This window comes from Typopeltis vanoorti, chromosome 11 (assembly GCF_054136105.1).
Source record: "Typopeltis vanoorti isolate ZY-2024b chromosome 11, IOZ_Tvanoo_1.0, whole genome shotgun sequence".
Taxonomy (NCBI): Eukaryota; Metazoa; Arthropoda; class Arachnida; order Uropygi; family Thelyphonidae; genus Typopeltis; species Typopeltis vanoorti.
In genome coordinates, this window is record NC_143559.1 from 70,038,014 (window position 1) to 70,060,229 (window position 22,216).

General features: G+C 35.2%; 1 protein-coding gene across 4 annotated transcripts in view; it reads right to left on the bottom strand.

Moving 5' to 3' along the window:
• The window catches only part of LOC150101705 (apoptosis-stimulating of p53 protein 2-like), a 209,309-nt gene that overhangs the window by 86,501 nt on the left and 100,592 nt on the right, over positions 1–22,216 (bottom strand). For all 4 annotated transcript variants that reach the window (XM_090400042.1, XM_090400044.1, XM_090400041.1 and 1 more), the window contains exons 3-5: positions 19,064–19,251; positions 16,165–16,938; positions 3,516–3,886 (exon numbers count right to left, since the gene is read on the bottom strand). In XM_090400042.1, coding sequence (XP_090256168.1) covers positions 3,516–3,886; positions 16,165–16,938; positions 19,064–19,251 — 1,333 coding nt within the window. The remainder of the gene's footprint in view (positions 1–3,515; positions 3,887–16,164; positions 16,939–19,063; positions 19,252–22,216) is intronic.

Consider the following 22,216-nt stretch of genomic DNA (forward strand, 5'->3'; position numbering starts at 1 on the left):
CTAACATCTTTTTAGATCTCACATTGGTAGTATAAATAATAATCAATTTTTTAAAAAAATACAGAATAATTGGAGAACCAACAAATCACTCTTTTTGTTTCACTTAATTGCAACAATTAAGTGAAACAATTTTAATGACTTTCTCAGTCATAATTACAGATTTTACAATAAATTCAGTGACAGTTTAAGTTCTACATTTTTTAAACATACTTATGTGATACAATAATATTTCAGTTGCATTTTAAAGCATTTAAAATTACTATTAAATCAGTTTTCTTAGCAATTAATTTATTTATTTTTATAATTAATATAGAAGGAGAAAAATATTACATAACAATGGTGTTTATCAGCCAGCCTTCTTGACTGAGTGAATAGTATATCTACTTTTCAATATCAATGGACTGTGCATTTGAATCTGACTGTGGCATGGATGTATGAAAATGCCTTTAGGTGACAGATGCATTTCATTTCCTAGTTTGGGACCACCACCCTGCTTATTGGAGATCCCCCCCCCTCTTAAGAGGTTATGAGAATATCAAAGAAATGAAAAGTGATATGATCATAATTCTAAGTAAATGGCACTGAGACACAAGGACTTCCTGCATAAGTAGCTCCTGCAAGAGTCTTTGAGTCATCTCTTATATATTGCCATCTTTATTATATTTACTGTTTGTATTCTTTAAAAAAAATATATATATATATTCCTGTGATTTTTGTTTAGTTATTTTCAAACAAAAGTAGATTTTCTTATGATTTTCTTATATATTCTGTATTTGTATATTCTGTAAGCACACATGTAGATCTAGCAGGGAACATTCTATACAATTTCTTCTTTTTATGAGTTGCATTTTTAATCTCCTGTCCTACTAATTCTTAACCTTGCAGAAAACTTTGCTACATGCAGTCAGTTAACACTTCATATTCTGCTTTTTGGAAAATTATTAAATGAGGTGCCAAATGAGAATGACAGGAAATATGCAGCAGGACTGTTATGAATATATTTCAATATTACAGGTACAAAAATACACTGAATTGCAGAAAAGCAGCCATAATAGAAGATCATCAACTGGGCATCTTTAGGCACCATAAGGACTCATCACAAAGGGCCAACACTAACTTTATTTGCAGAATACCCAACATACCTCTCCTAATATTCAGTAACTAACATTCAATTCCAAATTTCACAAACTTTCAATATACCTCTATAGAATACATTCTGCAGACCTGTCGCCATCTTGATCACTTCCCTCTAGATCTTTCCACTACTTTCTCAAACTTAGATGACCAAATTCATGCTCTGTAGTCCAGATGTGGCTGTATCAAAAATCACCTTTAAAGGATAATAATCTCATAGCTCTATTTATCAGTGTGTGTTCTTAACATTCCTAAGTGATCCACTGAGCTGTTTTGCTCATTTTTGGAATATTTCCCTTAAACTTAACTCCTTGCCATATTGGTCCTTAGCAGTGCAGTCCCATCAAATGTACAGCTTATAATCTTTTTTAGCATTAATATCATTAATATAAAATTAATACAGGAGTAGCCCAAGTGGCATACCACTGGTCACCTACCTTCTTGATTTTGTTCTACCATATACATTATTACTATTTGATGTCTCTCTTCCAGCTACCCTATTACCCATGTCACTTTAATTATTTACTTAATTTCTATAATAAAGTATAGAGTTGAAAGGCTTCAATTTGGCATGAGTAAGATATTAAAATGGAGGATATTATGGATCTTGCCATTTCTTTTTTAGCAAATTTTAGAAAGAAGCTTAAAAAACTGAAGTTCTTGGTAAGTTCTCTGGTAAATTTTAATTTTTTTTTCTCTCTCTCTCTCTCTCCTGAAATTGTCTTGTCCTCCTTCCATTACTGTGGTTTACTTACTGCCAGTAGCAAAGACACATATTAAACAACTTGGTCAGAAGCATTATCTCTTAACTCTGGTTAACTCTTGTACACTGCTGCATAGTCATTTCCTTCATTAAACTCAAACGTGGCTTAATATAGAAAGTGAGTAAATTACTGAAGCAAGACTTCTCCTTCGTAAAGTTGTGCTGAACCCCCATAAATTATATTTTTATCTACTCATTCTTGAATTCTGGCTTTAAACAACTTTTCCAAAATGTTAACTAACAATCCTAAGATAATTATAAGTCTATAATTCATAACCAGTTTTGGAGCCTTCATACGTAATTAACTAACTATCGATTTATTGGGACTCCACTAAAACTTGCTCATTAAATAACTTGGTCACAGACACCACTAATTCTCTTGCACTTTCTTGTAACATGGGCAGACATCATCCAATTCTATGGCTATATTCACAATGAGATTTTTTTTTCCCCCTAAACACCTCCAATTCATCTGTATCTATTCTCTTTGACAATGGTCCCTGTCACAATAAGTACCTCCACCTGAGGTGAACTCAGTCAGTATTAATGATTTTTAGTTGGAAAGACCCTTGATAAGGATTTTTTCATCTAAAGGTGACAGTAGCCTGCCTTATACAGAAGTCACAGATTTTTTTTTTTTTTTTTTTTTTTTTTCCTCCTGGAAAATTGAGTTTTTCATTCTGCAAAACAAACTAGCAGAAAAACATACGGAATTTACAGACACAGTATGATGGTCTCATAGCTCATTTGCTCTGGCTGCAATTCCAAACAAAAAGCTCCCCTTTTATATATATATATATCTAATCCATACATTAAAGGCCACAAGACCTATAACATTTTAGTGTCATGGGAAAGAGGAATAGAAGAAAGGAGAAATCTGTTCACATTTTGCTTGCTTGAGCAGCTAAAGTTTGTAATCTTTGGGGAAGAATGTTCTAAAGAACAGAAGTAAATGGAATGAAAGAGGAGGTAGTGAAGTTGATTCAGCGAGTTTTGAGATGGACTGTAAAAGGGTGTTGGTTAGCAGTGTCTCTTGTTCTAATAATTTTTTAGGAGAGTGGTGGAATAATAGTGGCCAATTCGGCAGAACACTATCCATGAAAGTATCTGTAGAAGACGATTTATTGGAGAGGGTCCAGAGGCAGTTAACTATGTTATTGTGAGGTCTATGAAATGTTAGATATGAGGAGGGATTGAGGGAATATAACTTGCAGAGTCTTGTGAATAGAAGAAGAGGGGATATGATTGAGGCATAATTTTTCAAGAGGCTGCTATCAAATTAATGTGGGAAAGATTTTTCATAGAGTAGAGAGTGATAATGGAAGCTGTATAAGGAGAGTGTGAGCAAGGGGGATAAGGAGCAGGTTTCTTTTCATGGAGAGTGGTTGATGAATGGAATAGATTGTCTGAAAGTGTGGTGAGTGCAGAAACTGTGAATCAGTTTGCAGTTCAATGATCTTTTTGCATGGACCTCCCATGACAAGTCTTTTGACTCCAAAGAGGTCTGATTTTAATAATAATAATAAAGAATTAGTCATAAAAGAAAATTAATGATAGTCTGACACTACATCCAAGGGTAAGAAAGATATTAATTAAAAATGAAAAAAAAATGTATTACCTGTAGTTCTTTTTTTCTTGCTCTGAACCTCTTAAAACAGATAGTGCTAAATTGACATCTTTCTCCTGTGGATTACTGCTTATTACATGGGTTTGTCTAGGAGGTGGAATCGGCTTCACTGGTATGGAAGGTTTGGGAGGAAGTGCAGGTTTAGAAGATAGATCACATGAAACTGAAATTTGTCTTTCCTCAACTGATTCTGTTGTTTTAACATTGTGAGATTCATCAATATTTGTTAGTGTTGGTGCATCTGAAGAAGGAGAAAGCTTAACCGATCCTTCTATACCTTCTTGGTAAGGAATTGTTAGAGACCGTACATCCTGATGGATGCTCCTTGACACAGATGAAGTATTGACTAAAGAGTTAGAAGTCTGTAAAGAAAGAAATCAATGATTATTGATTAAGGAAATTTTGCTTTAGGTGTTCCTAAGCCCTTTGATTCATTTCATGTAATTTTGTTCAATTCATGTAATAATTGTAAGAAAAAAATTGATAAGAAAGAATCATATGATAATAACAATAAATAATAATATTATTACAGATTCTCTCTTATCAATTTATATGTCATTATCATATATCGGCTCCCCTTTTCAACTAATTTATCCAGCTCATAACTTATTCCCCTCACAGTTGATCTTATCTTGATCTTTTGGTTACCTACACCTTTAACTTCTTGAAAATTTTCTCATTAACCTTCTCCCCAAAAATTCAAGCAAACAATTCTTGGTCACTTGAATTTTTGGGATTACTGTATACAACTCCTGGGATATAGTAATACACATAGCCTAATCAAAGGTCTCATATAATGGAAACATTATAAGGATGAGCTTATGAAAAGTCAGGAAACAGCTTGCAGCTATATCATGGAATGAGAAATTGATTGGAAAGGAGATTAATGCTCTTGGGTCCTACTCAAAAACTATCTAGCAGAGGCAATGTCTGAAAGTATCCCAAGGATCAGGAGGTTAAAGAAGGTAGGTGTGAAATGGATGAATGAAGAGATTAAGCATGCAATCTGGAAGAAAGCATTATGGAGGCAGTATGAGATGAGTGGCAATAATCAGTTGTGCAAGGAAAAACAAAGAACAGGCAAGGAAGGTAACATGCTTGGCAAGGATAGCAAAACTGCAGTATGAACATAAAATTCTACAGAGTTCTTTTGATATGTGCCCAGCAGAAGAAAGCAGGATTATGGAAAGATGATACAGGCTGGTGAAAATAACAGAATAGTAACTGCTGCGGAGATATATCTGAGATATTAAATGAGCAATTCATCAAGATATTTCATATTCATGAATGTGACATCATGCAGACCCTGAGTGCTGAGGAAAAGGAGGCAGAGGGACTGATAGTGAGTGAACAGAAAGTTGGATTCTGTAAACTAGATGTTAATAAGACCACAGGACTTGATGATATATAACTGTGTTTTGAGAAAATATATCAGGAAGTTAACAACTGCCTTGACATAACTTGTTTAACATGAGTTGTACACTGGGTCAAGTTTCAAAGGAATGGAAAGAGGGTAAAATTGTTCTGCTTCATAAGGGAGGTGATGATAAGGCTTCAAATTATAGGCCAATCTGTGTATCTGGAATTGTGTTTTAAAGTGAGAACCAAGACCCAAACTTTGTTGACAACAACAACAACAACATCCTGTTTGATGAAGAGCATGGATTTACTAAAGGAAGATTGTGTTTTAGTAATATACTTATGTAGTACAATAAGGTGACAAATGCATTAGATAAGAAAGATGCATACTTTATGGTATATTTAGATTTTACACATGACAGATTAATAATTGAAATTTTGCTCATGATGAGCTGGTAACTGAAATTTATATTTTGTACATGACAAGTTTATAATTAAAATGGAATAGATGGGGTTAGATAATAGACTAGTGCATTGCATTTGAGACTGGCTGTCTGATAAGTATCAGCAAGTTGTGTATGGGAGGGAACAATATCCCAGAAGAGGAAGATCACTGTTTAGCTTTCATGTTAATGATACTGGAAAGGATTGAAGGGGAGATATGCAGTTGTTTGCACATGATACAAAGTTGGGAAAAACTATGAGTAGAGCAGATCTTGTGGATTTATAAGAGGACTTGAATAGACTGGATGAATGAGCAAGTGAGTGGGGTTTACCAGTTCAATTATGCCAAGTATAAGGTTTACTAGACCAGTGCTTTCCAAACTGTGGGCTGCAGCCTCCTTGGGGACTGTGAAATAATGAAAACAAATTTAAAAATCTTTTAAGACTAAGTAGATATTTTCTTATCTTAAAAGAAACATATTTAATTTTTATTATTTCTTTTTTGTTATTTTTTATATTTTAATGTTAAAAATCACACCACATTGGTGTTGGTTTACAAATTTTGCTTCCTGCGTATTTTGGCACTTAATGAATATTAGTAAATATATACCCATTGCTAGTATATACAGATGCAGGCGATGCGCAGAAAGAAATACGTTTGGAGTGCAGGGGGCCACTGCACTGATAGCACAGATCACATGCATCAGAACTATAAATGCAGAGGATTCCCTTATTCACATAATTTGCTAATTTTCATCTTGTTAGTCTGTGGTGTGCCAGTATCGGTAAGTGGTGCTATTATTTGATCTTTTCTACATTAAAAATTTAACGAAATAAAGGATAATAATTAACCACCTCACAAATTCTATGGTTTTTTCAAAAAATATTTTCCTAAGTTGAATGCAGATAAAGAATATGATTGAATAAGAATGCCATTTGCTCCTTCTTTACAATTCAGCAATCTTCCATGGTCATCCCAAGAAGAACTAATTGATATGAGAGCAAATTCAACCTTTAAATCAGAATTTGTTAACAGTAATTTATCTGAATTTTGGATTCGGTGACAAAAAGAATGTCCTTCATTAGCAAATGCAGCCTTAAATATGCTGATTCCTTTCACATCTACATGCCTTTGTGAAACAGCATTTTCATTGTTATTGGTAATTAAAAATAAACACAGGTCCTGCTTATCAATGGAAGCATTGGAAAGAAATCTAAGAATTGCAGTTTCAATTTCACCTGATATTGACTTTTTGTGTAGCAGTATTGAAATGCATCCATCACATTAAATTGTTATTAAACTTTTTTTTATGTTTTTAATTCTTACTTTGTTTATTACTAATCGTTTTATGTTTTATGTGCTTGTACTACAAATGTACAATAACATCATATCTTATCTATATAAAAATATAAGATAATGTGCCATGTCAAATGTGTATGTAAGATGCTAAAAATGTAATATTTGCATTTGATTTTTGCAGTATTCACTGTATATGTTTTGTATTGAATATAAATACAATAAATAATATAATAATATATGTCTGTATTATGATTTTTTTTCCCCGATGGGGCTGTGAAATATTTTAATTTTTCCAAAGGGGCCTTTACACTCATAAGTTTGGGAAGCACTGTACTAGACCTCTTGAAAGTCAGGGACTCATTGAGGGAAGCCACAATATCACCCACACTAGTTATACCTTTTCTTGAATTTATTCAACTAACTGCATGCACATTTCAAAGGCAGTCCATTCCAATCACCCATTGCTCTATAAGATTAAAATATCTAGCTCTTGCTCCTTTCATCAGCATTCATTCTCAGCTTCCATGGATACCCTCTCATCCTCTTCCCATCCTCTATAAAATGAAAAATTCCACTGGTATCCTGTATGATTTTTTCAGAAGTTTGTAGGTATCTCTATCATATCACCCCACCCTTTCTCTTATTGGCTAGTGTCTACAGTCCACATATTCTCAATCATGTCCTCAATCTACGTTTCATAGTCCTAATATAATCATCTCCTTATAAGACACATTGCTAAAATTGCGAGATTTACACCTGACAATGGATTATGGCAAGAAGATTATGGTTCTACTGTATAAGGCTTTGATTAGGGCACAATATGGATTCCTGTGCACATATTTAGTCATCTAGTTTTCAGAAGGAGGAGAAGATATTGGAAAGTGTCAAGCAACAATAGATAAGGGTGGTTTCTGGAAAGTTGAGTATGAAGAAAGATTGAGGAAATGCAATTTGCAGCATCTCATGGATGGACAGGGGGTATGATTGAGACATAAGTTGGTAAGGGGATTAATGGAAAAGAAATCTTTCATAGGAATGGGAGGAAATAGAAAGAGAATAAGAGGACATTCCTGAAGCTGGCTGTATAAGGAGTCTGAGCAGCAGGAGAGGGGCAAGGAGTAGGTTTTTGTACATGAAGAGTGGTTGGTGATTGAAATGTGTTTTGCTTGAGTGTGGAGACAGTGAATGCATTTAAGGTGCAGTTTAATGAGTTGTGTGTGATAGCACAACCTCCTACAGTGAGTCTTTTGAGTCCATGGAGATCTGATTATAGTAATAATAATAAATCAAAGTTCTACACAGAAGTCATCACAAATTGAACACCATGAAACACCCCTCAAACTGCAATAAGTATGAATATATTAATTAATCCAAAATCTGGGAAAAGTAATTTTAAAATGACTGTTTCTGAGATTTTGGGAAACATTTAGCACTTGTAAACTTCTTTTTATCCAAGGCATGTAATGAAAACTTTATCTCTTTTCTTGTGTATGCTACAAAATTGTTCCAAATGATTACAATATCAGTACTTGTCCGTAGTGACAAACTAGCTGTCTGAAGATGCTAGTTAGAAACTAGACATTTTCAGTACTTAAATAAAGAAATTTCTTATTTCGTTCCTTTAAAAATTATATTGCAAAATCTCAGATGAACATTCTGAAGATATGATACTATGTCACACTTCCCTGGACTTACCTCCTCTCCAAAATCTATTTCCTTAACACCCAGGTGTCTAAATGCAGCCTTCTATAGTAGTATTATAAGCTCTTCTACATCTGAATATCTCCTCGTTATTGCCATAATCAATTCTGTTGTCCTCTCAATTCTTGCAAATCTGTCAATTAAATTTCATGTCCTTATCACCAAGAGCTCTGCCTTCCACCAGATCTTCATCTCCTCTCCCAATATGTTCTTACCAATATTAAATACTGTGTATTTGATCAATGTGAAGTGGTACCAAACTCAAATTGGTAGTCTCACTCATCCTATGCAGTGTGTTCAAATCTTACTGGAAAGCTACAACATTAGTTTTGCTCCTTATAGCTTGCCCCCAACCCTGACACAGACCTGAACATCCTGGAGGTGTACTTCAAGCAGTCGTACTTGAAGCCAAATCCAACAAAAACTGTGTCCATAGCATTTCACTTGAACAATGCAGAGGCAAATGGATACCTCAACCTCTCTTTCTGTGACAAAATGGTAGAACATGAGCCTCACCCAAAATACCTTGGAGTGAGCCTGGACAGAAGCCTAACCTATAAAAGGCACATCACCAACCTGTCCAACAAAGTTAAAACAAGAAATACCATCATCTCTAGGCTTGCTGAAACAACCTGGAGTTGTGATGCTGATGTCTTAAGGTTGTCTGCACTAGCCCTTGCATTCTCTAGCAGAATACTGTGCCCCTCTGGGAAGGAGGTACACACACACACACACACAACACACTAACATTATAGACACCAAGCTAAACTCTACCATGCGCACAATTAGTGGGACACTGAGAAGCATTCCTCTCCCCTGGTTGCCTGTCCTATCTAACATTGCTCCACCAAATATACAGAGACGACAAGCCTTGATTAAAGTATTTAATAAAGTAATGAGCAACCCGCTCCTGCCCCAGACTCTCATAAATCCACCTAGTATGTGCCTAAAAGTATGAAACCCTTTCTGGTCCATGGATGAACTCTCTTTTGCTGCCTTACCATCAACACCTGACATGTGGAGAGAACACTGGGCCAACAATCTTCCAACAAATGGTTTCCTGGTTGAAGATCCCTGTGTTCCGCAGCCCGGTTTTGCACTTCCTAGCAAGATTTGGTCATCTATCAACAGGATCAGAACTAACCAGGGTAGATGCAGCTACCTATTGCATAAATGGGAGATTATCAGACCACCCTTATTGTGACTGTTCCCTGTGATCCAGATGATCACTCGTATTATGAATGATTGCTCAAGGAGCCAATTTCATGGTGGTGGCTTCCAGGACATCCATGAGGTGACAGATGAGGCCCTGGATAGGCTATCTGGTCTGGACATTGACCTGTAGCTGCTTTTGCCATAAGAATAAATAAATAAATCAAAAGACAGCAACAATTTACAGTGACAGTAGAAGCACTATAGACATCATAAAAACCAGAACAAACATATAGCCTTAATAGATCAGACAAGAAATCACTTGCATTAGTATCCCATAATGCAAAACTCATATCCTTACAGGTATATATACCCCATTTTGCGCCTGAAATATAATCAGGACTGAAGCAACTCATATATAGATGCTAATGACTTCACATCACTTGCCTTAGTATCTCAATGCAAAGCACATATCCTTACTGGTATGTATAATGCTATGCATTGTAGAGTGACATCATTAGCATCTATACATGAGTTGCCCCAACACTGATTATATTTCAAGCAAAAACTTTGTTTGCTTACACTTGGAAAAAGGATTAAACCAAGTATATAATTTCTTGGTAGCTTTAATTTATAGTAAAACCAAGTGTAAAAACTTCCAACAACTATCTCTAATCCAGAGTATTTTAATAATAAGGTGTGACACCTTTTGGCTATTTGTATATGAAAATATGACTTTAGCATTACTTCAACCTTAGTATCAACTGGATGAAGGAGAGAGGGAATCGACTGTGAGATGCAGTGATTAATATCAACTGGATGAAGGAGAGAGGGAATCAACCGTGAGATGCGGTGATTAATACCCTTGGAGGGTAATGGATGGCAATGCTGTAGCCAATGAAGTTCTAACTGAGGCTTGGCTATTGCTGTTACCCCTCCTGCCATGATCAGAGCTTTATATAGCTCAATAACACCTTATCCTTACACTGTCCGCTACAGACAACAGGGAAGATGAAAAGCATTCTTGCTTCACCCCTTTAAGCTAGTCCTTATATTATATATATAGCTTAGTATCAACTCTGGGTCTGGCTCCCACTGATGAGACTTCAATGTGCTTTGTATTATGGGATACTAAGGCAAGGTATGAGCTCATTAGCATCTATATACGAGTTGCCCCAGTCCTGATTGTATTTCAGGTGCAAACTTTGTTTGCTTACACTTGGACAAAGGATTAAACCAAGTATATAATTTCTTGGTAGCTTTAATTTATAGTATAACCAAGTGAAAAAACTTCCAACAACTATCTCAAACTCCTGGTCCCCTCTATAACATGTTTCATGTAATTATCCCTTATAATCTGTATAAATTTCACTTTAACCTTGTCATGCCCCCGCCATCGTTAGAGTCTCCCATAATAACTGTTTGGCCTATACTCATTGTGCTAATCTGCCAATACATGGTATCTACATCTTCATGCAGACTCTCTGGACTATAGCAGCATCCAACAATCATCAAACATCCAGTTGGCCTTATTACTAGTACTTCCTGTATCTTACACCAGACAGTCTCAAAATGAACCATCTCCTCAGACCTAAAATCCTCTAACTTTAATTTTGTTGGTTGTAATTCTTCAGCTATAATCAGCAACACCCCATTTCCTGTTCTATTCCCCCTGAAAATACAATTTCCTTTATATTCTATTCCTGTAACTATATCGTTTTCTGTTAATCAGGTGTCACTAATGCCTATAATTTTTGGCCAAGATGAGCTGACAAATGCCAAAAACTCCTCCCCCTTATTCCTAGTACTTCTTGTATTTGTGTACATGCATTTCAACATCCCTTATATCCACAGGAACTCTTTTGTCATTACCAACTCATTCAAATCTAAAATCTGTGATAGATTGCATCCAGCAGTGAAATAATTTCTGTACATATGCTCATTTATCACAGGGATGGCCATACACACTTGATTGCACCCACTCAACATCTATACTTTCCTTGGTTTTGCACTTCCAAACCTCTCACTAAACAACACTTTCTCCAAATATCTAACTCCAAAACTATGTAAATGTAGCCCATCAACCATATCTATATATAAGTTCTTTCAGCCATCAGATTCACTCCATACATCAATAAACTGCATGCCATTCCTCCTGCACAATCTTCTCACTGACTTATTAGCAATCATGGTATTCTTCTCAACTCGGTCCTATCATACCAAGGCAGCACACCCACAGTTTTTACTTTCATACTCTTCAATTTTGCTTCTTTCAACAACTCTTTCATATCTTCTCTCATTGCATATTTCTCTCCTTTCAGATAATCATCTCTTTCACTTCTCCCTTCTGCAAACTAACAGTGTCACTAACATTCTTCATTTTTGACCTAGGATATATGCTTTTGTCACTTGCTAATTAGGTGTACTTCTCATCATCGAATCTCCATACAATACCTTATCCTTATTTCCAGTTTTTAGCTCTTGAACATTTTCTGAATTCACATTTTCTTTCATTCTCCCACCTGCTGTACAATACGACAATTGTTTCTCCAGTCACTGTAGCTCCCCATTTGGTCCTGTGAAGGATGCAATATAAACATGCAATATAAGTGTTTCACTCCTTACCATCGCTTCATTATCTACATTACTTTCAGCCACTTCTTTTACACTCTCATTCCACACTATCACTCATTACGTCTGATTTGTCCAGAACACTTTATCAAATATACTTCTTTCCTTACATCATTAACATTTGTCAATTCATTTTCTCACTTTCCATGACTTGCACTTTTTGCACTGGCACATGAAACATTTACGACAAATTCTCTCTCCATGAGGAGACATATGGGAACAAACAGAGTGAATTTCTTGAATTTCTGATAGTTCATGGTAATTATCTTAAGCAGCATATGATGGAAGAAACTTAAGTTCTAGCATGTTAAATTTGGTGATATCCTCACAGAATGATTATTAATGAGGTATTGATATTGCCACTAGTTGGTGCAAGTGATCATAAAGCACTGGTTTGGAGGGTGGTCAAAACAGGAAAAGGTTTCTGGCAAAAACAGATATATATGTGAAATCATACAGTGGATGCTTATGAGAAGCTACATAAGCTGCATCATACTTTTACAGCAACCCAATAGATTAAATTTAATTAAATAGATTAATCAAATTGTTGATTTTGTCCTGTTTGATCATGGTCAAGTTGCTTACATGTGCTGATGTCATTCGGTAAGGTTAACATTATTTTGTCAACATAATCTTCTATGTTCATTGCTGCTGTCACACTGTCTTTATTTGCTTTTAATACTCGTCTTGTCTAATATTTTGTAGTGCTGACTGTTCCATTTAAAACGTTTTTTTTGGCTATTTTAACTGAAGTATGGAAGCCATTTTAATGTAGATTAAGTCTGTCATCTTTCTTGGTTATTTCCTTAATCCTTTCTCAACATTCACCAAGATATCAAATCTTGGGGATCCCACCCAGTGAAAATACAAAAATCAAAGCCGCACTTTAAAAAATCTGGGATTTACAAGATCACCTGTACTTATGGAATGTATCATTTAGGACAGACAGACAGGAAGGTCAGGAGAGATATGCATGTCAAAACATTTTAAGGACATAGAAGAAAAACAAAGAAAACACAAATCAGGATTAGCAGCACTCACACACACACACACACACACACACAATTATTGTGGCCACACTGAAATGATCTATGTGGACTACAATTCTACTCTAGAGCTTTTAAAGCGTCATCCAAAATGTAACCCAAACCAATGCAACAAAAAACAAATCATGATCTTACATCAAGTCTGGTCTTCTCTCATAAAAAAATCTAACACATGCAGATCTTGGCAATGCACATCACATCACCAACTATCATGACGCAGCATAGCACACATATGTATTCCATTGTTATTAGTCTTTGTTTAAATATTTAATATGGTTTTTATTACTGCTTGCAGCTCAGTTGTTTACTGAATTCACTATTTTCTCCTGAGGATGTGAACCACAGTTGTTGATGAACTTGGCAGTGTTAAATTTAAAAAAAAATTTTTTTTTTACAAATTAGTTCGATGTACTTTGCATACTGACCTCAAATAATATCATTTCACATTCATGATCTGCTTGTCCCTCCTTTTCAACTGTATTCAATACTACAGCTGTTTTTGCAATATGAAATATACTGACAAAATACTTGCTGCACATTTCTACTATATCTCAGTTAATGTTATTAGTTTGCTCGAATAGTTAGTCTTCCACACTCCCCTTCTTTTTCTATGAGACATAACTAGAATTCTTTAGTACTTTTGCTGCAATCTTGGAAAAGAAGAAATCATATTAAAAGTTCCTGGCATGTGTCCTTGATAGGTATTTTACAAGAACCTTTCTTTTATCCTTTCAAGTGAATCTTTACTTATCTTAATTCAAAACTTAACTATGTACGAGATATTACAAAATTCAAATATTTAAGCTTTTTCTCCCCTTAGTGTCCCTAATATTTATATTAGACTGCGCCTTTCAGGACATTTAGTTTAAGATATATAATTCAATTAGGTTCATACGTTTTTTTCAAGTGGTGCATTAGGCAGTCAGATAACTGTATTATCGATGAACAAAAGTTTATTTAAAATCTTAAACATGGTACAATTCAATTTCTATTATATAAAACACAATTCAATACTAAGACTAAAATTACAAAATTATACAAGCAAAATACAAGTACTAGGGCAAAATCCTATATGGGAATTTGCAATAATGCCATCATAACAGATTTTATACATATAATCCTTGACAAATTTACACTTTACCTAACCTTATACTAGTCAGAATGCTCTATATTGCTATAATACCATGGACATTTATATTCAGTTTACCTTATCTAACTTACAAAACAAATCAATATAGGTTAAACTATCCTTTTGCTATGCCCATACATATTTGATCTTTAAGACACTCTCATATGAAATACCATGCGCATACATAAATCTCTAGCAAATAATACAAACTAGTTTACTCTCATTCTACTCTGACTTGTACCAAAGTTCTAGTTTATCTTCAACTGTCCAGTAATTAACAATGATTGCAACTATATGCGATTTCAATTGATACAAGATCTTAAGTACCTTTCTAGGACAAACCCTGGTTTTCACACAATCTATACCTTTCGTGTTTGAATTAAGGACATACATAGCATCTCCTATATTATCACTATGGAACTCATCACGTGGGCATGGACTTCCGTAAGGATTTTCTTCCCCTTTTTTTACAAGTACTAGATGATGAAATACATAGACAATTTCTTCCTTCTTGTAACTATACGGCTTTCCTCGTCTCTTGCAATAGGAATACAGAATCGAATTCCCGCACACTTTGTTTCCTTGTTGTGTCGGACAGAGATAACTCCTATGCCGTCACTCAGGAAAACCGCGCATTGCCTATATGAAAATTTCGTGAAGAAACTCAGAGGAAAAAAGGGCTTGTGGGGGTGGGGGGGTCCTAAACCTTTTATCTCTATGACCCCTATCAGCACCTCCTTCAATTTCTTTTCTCCCCCCCCTACTGGAGTCGATCCTACTCACTAATTAAAGTGGCGTTTTTCTGCCCAAAACATGCTACGGTTCCTTTACACGTGACGATGTCTCACTTTGAGAATTGACCTTGAGCGATCGTCATTTGTTTTAAGCTAGCCTCTATATTAAATTAATCCCCTTTTTAGAATTTACTTGAATATTTTAATCTCCTTTTTTCAAGTGTTAAACTAGCCTCTCGCATACAAATTCTTATCACTAATCTTCTTTGTCTTACTTAACCTATTTTTTCCCTATCCTTTCTTTTTGTAATAAGATCCCTTTTTTTTATTATTTAGTTAAATAAACAATTTCTGCTATATTGAAAGTTTATTTTTCACTTGGTCAGACTATAATAAAATAAAATAAAATAAAAATAAAATAAACTTTCAACATTTTTCTCTAAATCCAGAGTAATTTAATAAAAAGGTGGCGCACCGTTTGGCAGCTCCTATAGGAGGAGATGACCTTGCTAATGCTTCTGCCTTGGTATCTCCACTTGGGCCTGGCTCCCACTAAAGAGACCTCAATAAAGGTTGAAACTAGTCTGAGTAGTGGCCCTTCTCTTAATGCATAACATTATACATATCCACAAGGAGATGTGGTTTGCATTATGGGAGATACTGAGATAGGAGTGTTGGTATCTTGCTCCACCTTTGCAAGAAGTCGCCCAGTGTTGTACCACTTTACCCCAGTCCTGAAGATACTTTCAGGCGCAAACTTTGTTTGCACACACTTGGATAAAGGATTAAACTAAATTTATTAATTTCTGCTATAATTATTTTACTTGGATGCAAACATATTTTCTGTCTTTAAATATTTTGTTAGCAACTTACATAGGACTTTATATTTTTATTTTCTTGTTACACCATGATAACTGAAATTTTTACATCCTTGGTTATCAGGGTGTAACACCAGATAAATTAACTGAAATAGCATTTATTTAAATGAAACTCATTTTTCTATAAGTTTTAAAATAAGCATCATATCATATAATATTAGAAAAGTGGATTAACAGTATGAGGAATAACAAGTTAATATTAATTCTTTGTAATGTATCTTATTTTCATTAGCATACAGTATTTTACAGAAGAACTTCTAACTTACTGTTGGCACAGGTGGTGAAGGTGTTATTAAAGGTGGTATAGTGGCAGTATTGTCATTAGGCTGCTGCTGCTGCTGCTGTTGTTGTCCTCTTGAAGTGGATAAGAGAGTAGCTGCCAAAGGGCCAAGGAGAGAAGAGCTGTAAGTTGTGCCAAATGGACGAGGTGTGAAGTTAGTAAGGCTATGAGCAGGTTTAGAAGATGGAATAGAAGTACCATAATTGATTGCTGAAGAATGCTGAGAAACAGGAAGAGGTAAATTTCCATTTTGTATAGGACCCGAATCTCTTTCTGTAGTCGGAATCCAGCTTTCTGTGTTATCTGTATCAGCTGTTTGCTGAACATCTTCTTGATCCTTAATTCCTTTCATCAAAAACTTGGTATTATAAGGCAAAGTCTGGTATTTTGGATCATTCTTGGAAGGAGTAAATTCTGCAAAATCATCAGCTTGTTTTGAGCCATGCAATTTTGCATGAAGATCATCTTGGCTTCTGTCTGGTTCCTGAGAAGTCCTCTGAAGAGGTTCCACAGTTGCTATATTTGTACTAAGTGGTCGTATTCGAGTCTTATTCTGTGTCTGCATGTGAGGCTGTTTGGCAACTGTAGCAGAATGAATCTGATTTGCTAGTTGTTGGTTAAGTATCCTTTTTCTCTGGAGGCGTTGTTGTAATTCTGTAATTTTTTGGTCCATGTGGGAAGCTTCTTGTTGGCGCTGTGCTAAAAGTTCTCTTTGTTGGGCAATACGCACATTTTGTTGTTCTGTTAACTTTGTTCGATACTGTAAAGAAAACAGAAAAAGAATTTTGTTTCATCATAACAATAACAAACTGAAATAGTAAACATAACCAGCAGCAGTTTTGTGTGTTATCTAATATTATAGTTTTTGTATATCAAAAGGTAGTTCACAAAAAATAATAATGTAATAAATATCTATAAGGTAATAGTGTATACAAGATCTAATCTAATCTAAAGAACAAGAATTCCACTCAGAGTTCCACAATAGATAGAAATTTGCTATCTGTTGGTCACAAGAGAAAGATTTCTGGATTGCTCACCCACAGTACTAAATGTACAACAGGTTTACAACCAGAATATCCCTACTTTCATTTCACATTCATGATCTTTAATTTCCTTTAGCAGTATTACTTCCTCTATTTCTAAGCTTTCTAGATCTCATAACCTTCACAACAATTTGCCACCTCCCTCACAATATTTCTTTTCCAAATTCTTCAGAAAATCTTCTGACTTTTGTTTAGCTTTCTTGCATTTTTTTTTTTTTTTTTTTTTTTAATTCCCACATTGGCATACTAGCATGTCCTTTACAGGACATGCTGTTTTATGCTATTTCTTCTTTTCTTCGACTTATCTAACATTCTGAGCATACTATTGTACATCATTTTTTGTGGTGCTATTACTGCAGACAACTTTGTCACACACATGTGCAGTCTTAGCTGTGCTACAAATGTTTTCTTCAGAGGACTGCCATAGTCTCTAAATTTAGTTTGTGTTTTCAAACTCTCACTTCTTTTATAATAATATAGCATTCATATAATGTATGCAATTTATCTCTTCCAACTAATTCATCTTTTATACTTTTTTAACCTTCCTAAAACTTTGCTTTTTTTGCTTGAAACCTGGACCAGTTTCAAGCCACTACTGTTAATAATAACGCAATTGATAAGACTTATTTCTTGTGTTCTCTCCATGTGGAGAGCAGAAATCTGGCAGATATTTACTGTTACTATAGCTTTTCTCCAGTTTTTTCAAACATTTCAGTATATCTCAGTTTCGCTCTTCTGTACATCTGAGATTCCTACTCTGTTGTTAAGATTAAGTAAACTTTGTTTGCTTGCACTTGGATAAAGAATTAAACTAAGATTATAATTTCTTGGCATCTTGAATTTAAAGATATAACCAAGTGAAAAAACGTTTAACATCTATCTCTAATCCAGAGTATTTTAGTAATAAGGTGTGACACCTTTTGACTACTTGTATATGAAAATATGACTTCGGCATTACTTCAACCTTGGTATCACTTCTGGGTCCAGCTCCCACTGGTGAAACCTCAATAAAGGTCAAAACTGGTCTGGGTAGGCCCTTTCCATAATGCTCAACATTACACATGTCTGTAAAGAGATGTGTCCTTTTCATTATGGGACACTAAGGCAACTGATGTGAAGTCATTAGCCTCTATATACAAGTAGCCCAGTAGTGAAGTGACTTCACGTGCAAACTTTGCTTGCTTACACTTGGATAAAGGATGAATCAAGAATATAATTTCTTGGCATCGTTAATTTACAGACGTTGTGGCCTTACAAGAAGACTTGAATGCACTGAGTGAATGAACACAGGAGTAGGGATGCCAGTTCAAAGTTGTAAAATGTAAGGTTTTAAAATTTGGAAAACAAAGATGGGATGTAGAATTTATTCTTGGTGGCAATATATTGTTTAATGTGGAGGAAATAAGAGATCTTGGGATGATGGTGGATAAGGATCTGAAAGTTTTTCATAAAATGGCGGGAGATTAGGGGAGAACAAGAGGTCATCCCTGGATGTGAGTAAGGAGTGAGAAGCATATATTTTGCATGGAGAGTTGTGAATGATTGGAATGCATTGCTTGAAAGAATGGTGTCTGTAGAGAATTTGAATGTGTTTAAGGTGAGGTATGATGAGCTGTGCATATGACAAAATTGACAAAGAGACCTCCTAGATGAGTCTGTGACTCCATGAGGGTCTTAGGATAATAATAATATTTTGTTCCACTAATGCTATACTATTGATCAGCAAATTCAAATGAGCAGAAATCCATTTGTATTTCTGTGTATTACAATTGTTCATAAAAATCTGACTTTGCAGGGGGTGTAGAAATAACACAAACAATAGAAATTCTAAAATGCACTTACTACTAATTCTCTCCTTAGTTTTTCCAATTCAGCTGCAGCAACAGATGCAGTGTTAACATAATTTCTTAACCCATTACTTCTTCTTAATTCCTCCAATTGTCTGGTTAACTCTTCAACTTTTGCCACTGCCAAAGACAATTCTTTTTCTTTTTCATTGAATAAGGCCCGTATTGATTCTAGCTCAGCACCTGAAAACCAGAATGGTATATAGTAAATTAGAAATCATTCTCATTTAAAAGACACTAAACTCAGATTGCAAAACTGATACAGCTAACTCTCACTATAGAAAACATCAAACACATGGGAAGGCGGGAGGGGGAAACCCTAAGAATAACTTTTTGTAGTGGATAGTCTCTTATAAGTAAATTTCTTTTAACATAGTATACTGTAGAGCTTGGTAGTATATTATGGAACAAGTCTGTATAATGTTTTGTACTATAGCAAGAGAGAGTTGACAGCATTTGTTGAGGCATACAAAATAAACTAACCCAACATTTAGGGCACATTGTTGCATGTGTCCATGCGGTTAGCCTAGTGACTTTTGCGCTTCACAACCATATGCCTGGGGAAGGAGTGTCCTAGATTCGATTCCCATCGACGATGTGAGGAATGTAAGGATCTTCCTCAGCCATAGCCAAGTTAGCCGGTCTTGGGCATGGACAGCAGGGTTTTTCTGCCAGTTTATCTGGGGTTTTTCATCCCACAAGCAGGCAAACCGGTCTTCTGAACACACGGATTACAGCCAGGAATATTGACCGAGCCATAGGCCTGACTCGTCAGCCTATGCCAGTTCTGGAGCCCGAATAAAAATTTGGGGGGACTCAGATGGTGCTGTACATTCCCACAAAAAAAAGAGGGGGTACAATCTGTCCTTCCTTTCCATGTACCATCACATGGAAAGGAAGGACAGATTGTTGCATGTTAAAAAACTCAAACCATTTCATATCTTTAATCCTATGACCAGGTTCAATACTGTTGCACTCTGAGTCCTCTCCATCACATGTTGCCTCAAGTAGTTATCTCTCAGTAGGTGTAGAAATTCCATTTCCTTCCTGCTATGTGATCTTTCTTCCTGTCAATCTATATCTCTGGTGTTGATGTTCTCCATAATAATCACTCATACTGCACTCATTATCCTAATTTGCTGGTGCATGTCTTACAGATCATCCCTGGAACCATCTGTCCTAGAGCAGCAACCAACTGTATATTTCATCTTATTGGCCTTGATCTCACATTGGACTGCTTCAAATGAACTGCACTCCCTCCTATTTCCTATTCTCTTTAGCTACAATTCATCTTATGTTAGCCAATAATGTCTATAATGTTTGGCGAGGTTGCAATAACCAATGCTAAAAACTTCTCCCTCTTGTTCCTGATACTTCTGACATTAGTATACAGAAACTGCAGCATCCCAACTGACTACCTTATTCAATATTTTTACTTAAGAGACTAGATTCAGCACTTGAATCATCACTTGAATTGAGCATCATGAATTGCACTAATGCAATTCTGTCTATATAATCACAAATCTTGCAGAGTATGAGCAGGACTTGGGATCTGTATAAGTGTTAAAAGATGGTACTTATTCAATGTTCATGATGCAAATTAAATAATTTTTTTTAATGTGAATCCCACCCCAGAAAAGCTGGTAACTCATAGAACATTAGTATAATACCATGGGTGGGCTAAGCATTAGAACTACAAACCCTGTTCTAGAGACCACATGAGGAACTGTCTCAACAAGCTTGGTGGTGGTCTCCTCACAAATAGGCAATGGAATTACTGCTTATCATGAGACTACCAGAATCCACCTTGGGTGGATTCAGGCAAATACGTGAGACCACCACCACACATCTACCTAAACATATTCACAAAAATCCATAATCCATGGGTTTCAAACCCATAGCCCTATTAGCTGGGTTGACAAAATAGATGTTTAACACATAGGATTGATTCATCACACAGTAATGAATATTTAGTATAGCATATTCAGAATAAAACTTTATAAACAGTTATTCCTCTCACTTGTTAATTGCATGTGAACATTTGTAATACTATGTTTATCTGACATGTTTCAAGATTTTATGTTATTTCTTCTTTAGTCATTTCAATACTTTTAAGAACCCATGAGCCACATATCTTTGGTTTCCACAACCTTAATTTATTAGAATAAAGTGATTAGTCATATGCCCATCATAATATTTTATCTGCAAATTGTATTAGAAAATCTTACCAACCTAAGAACATCACTGTTACCAAATGAGCCACAGAGTTAATGCAAAAATATAACTAATAATATAACATTTAGATCTACAGCCAAACACACAGAAATTCTAGGAATATGTTAAGAATATGTTTTCTAGTATTTTTCCATAAAATACTAGAAATATATTTTTCCAAAAATAAATAAATGTTATTTAGAAAGGGGAAAAACAAAAAGCCAATCCAATTCCAAAGCATAGTCCTCATTAACCTCTCCAACATTAACCCCTACTCCAAATACACTGATTGATAATAATTCAGAGCCTTAGTCTTATCACTTCCCTTATGAAGCACAACACTTTTGCCTTCTTTCCACTCCTTTCGAACTTGGTCCAGTGCAAGAATTATGTTAAACAAGCATAATCAAAGCAGTTAATTCCCCTGGAACAGCCCCTAGTGTGATATATCACCAATCCATACAGATTAGTGACATTAAGTTTACTGAATTCTTTATATACCTGTTGCTCACTCATCATGTCCCTCTTCCATACTTCCCTAAGTAATCAAATGCTGTATGATATCGCATTCATGAGAATGAAATATTTTTATGAAATGCTTATTAATAGAAAATGAATTTTCAGAAGGGAAAAGCACTGCTGCCTCTATATGAGAGCAGCTAATCTCACTTTTAGTTGAGAAAAAAACCTTGAAAAGGTCTTTGCTTTCTAGATGGTATTTGAACTCAGGTCCTTAAAGAGCCTTAAAAAGTCTATAATGATAACAGAAAATAAAAATAATAAATGTCAATTGAAAATAATTCAACTGTTTTATGAAACAGACTTCAATTGGGGCATCTCAGTAATACAGCTGTAAGAAATTATGCCATTTGGTTGGAAAACCTGAGTTTGAATCTGTCTTTGCCCACACTATAAGACCCCTTCTGTCTTTTAT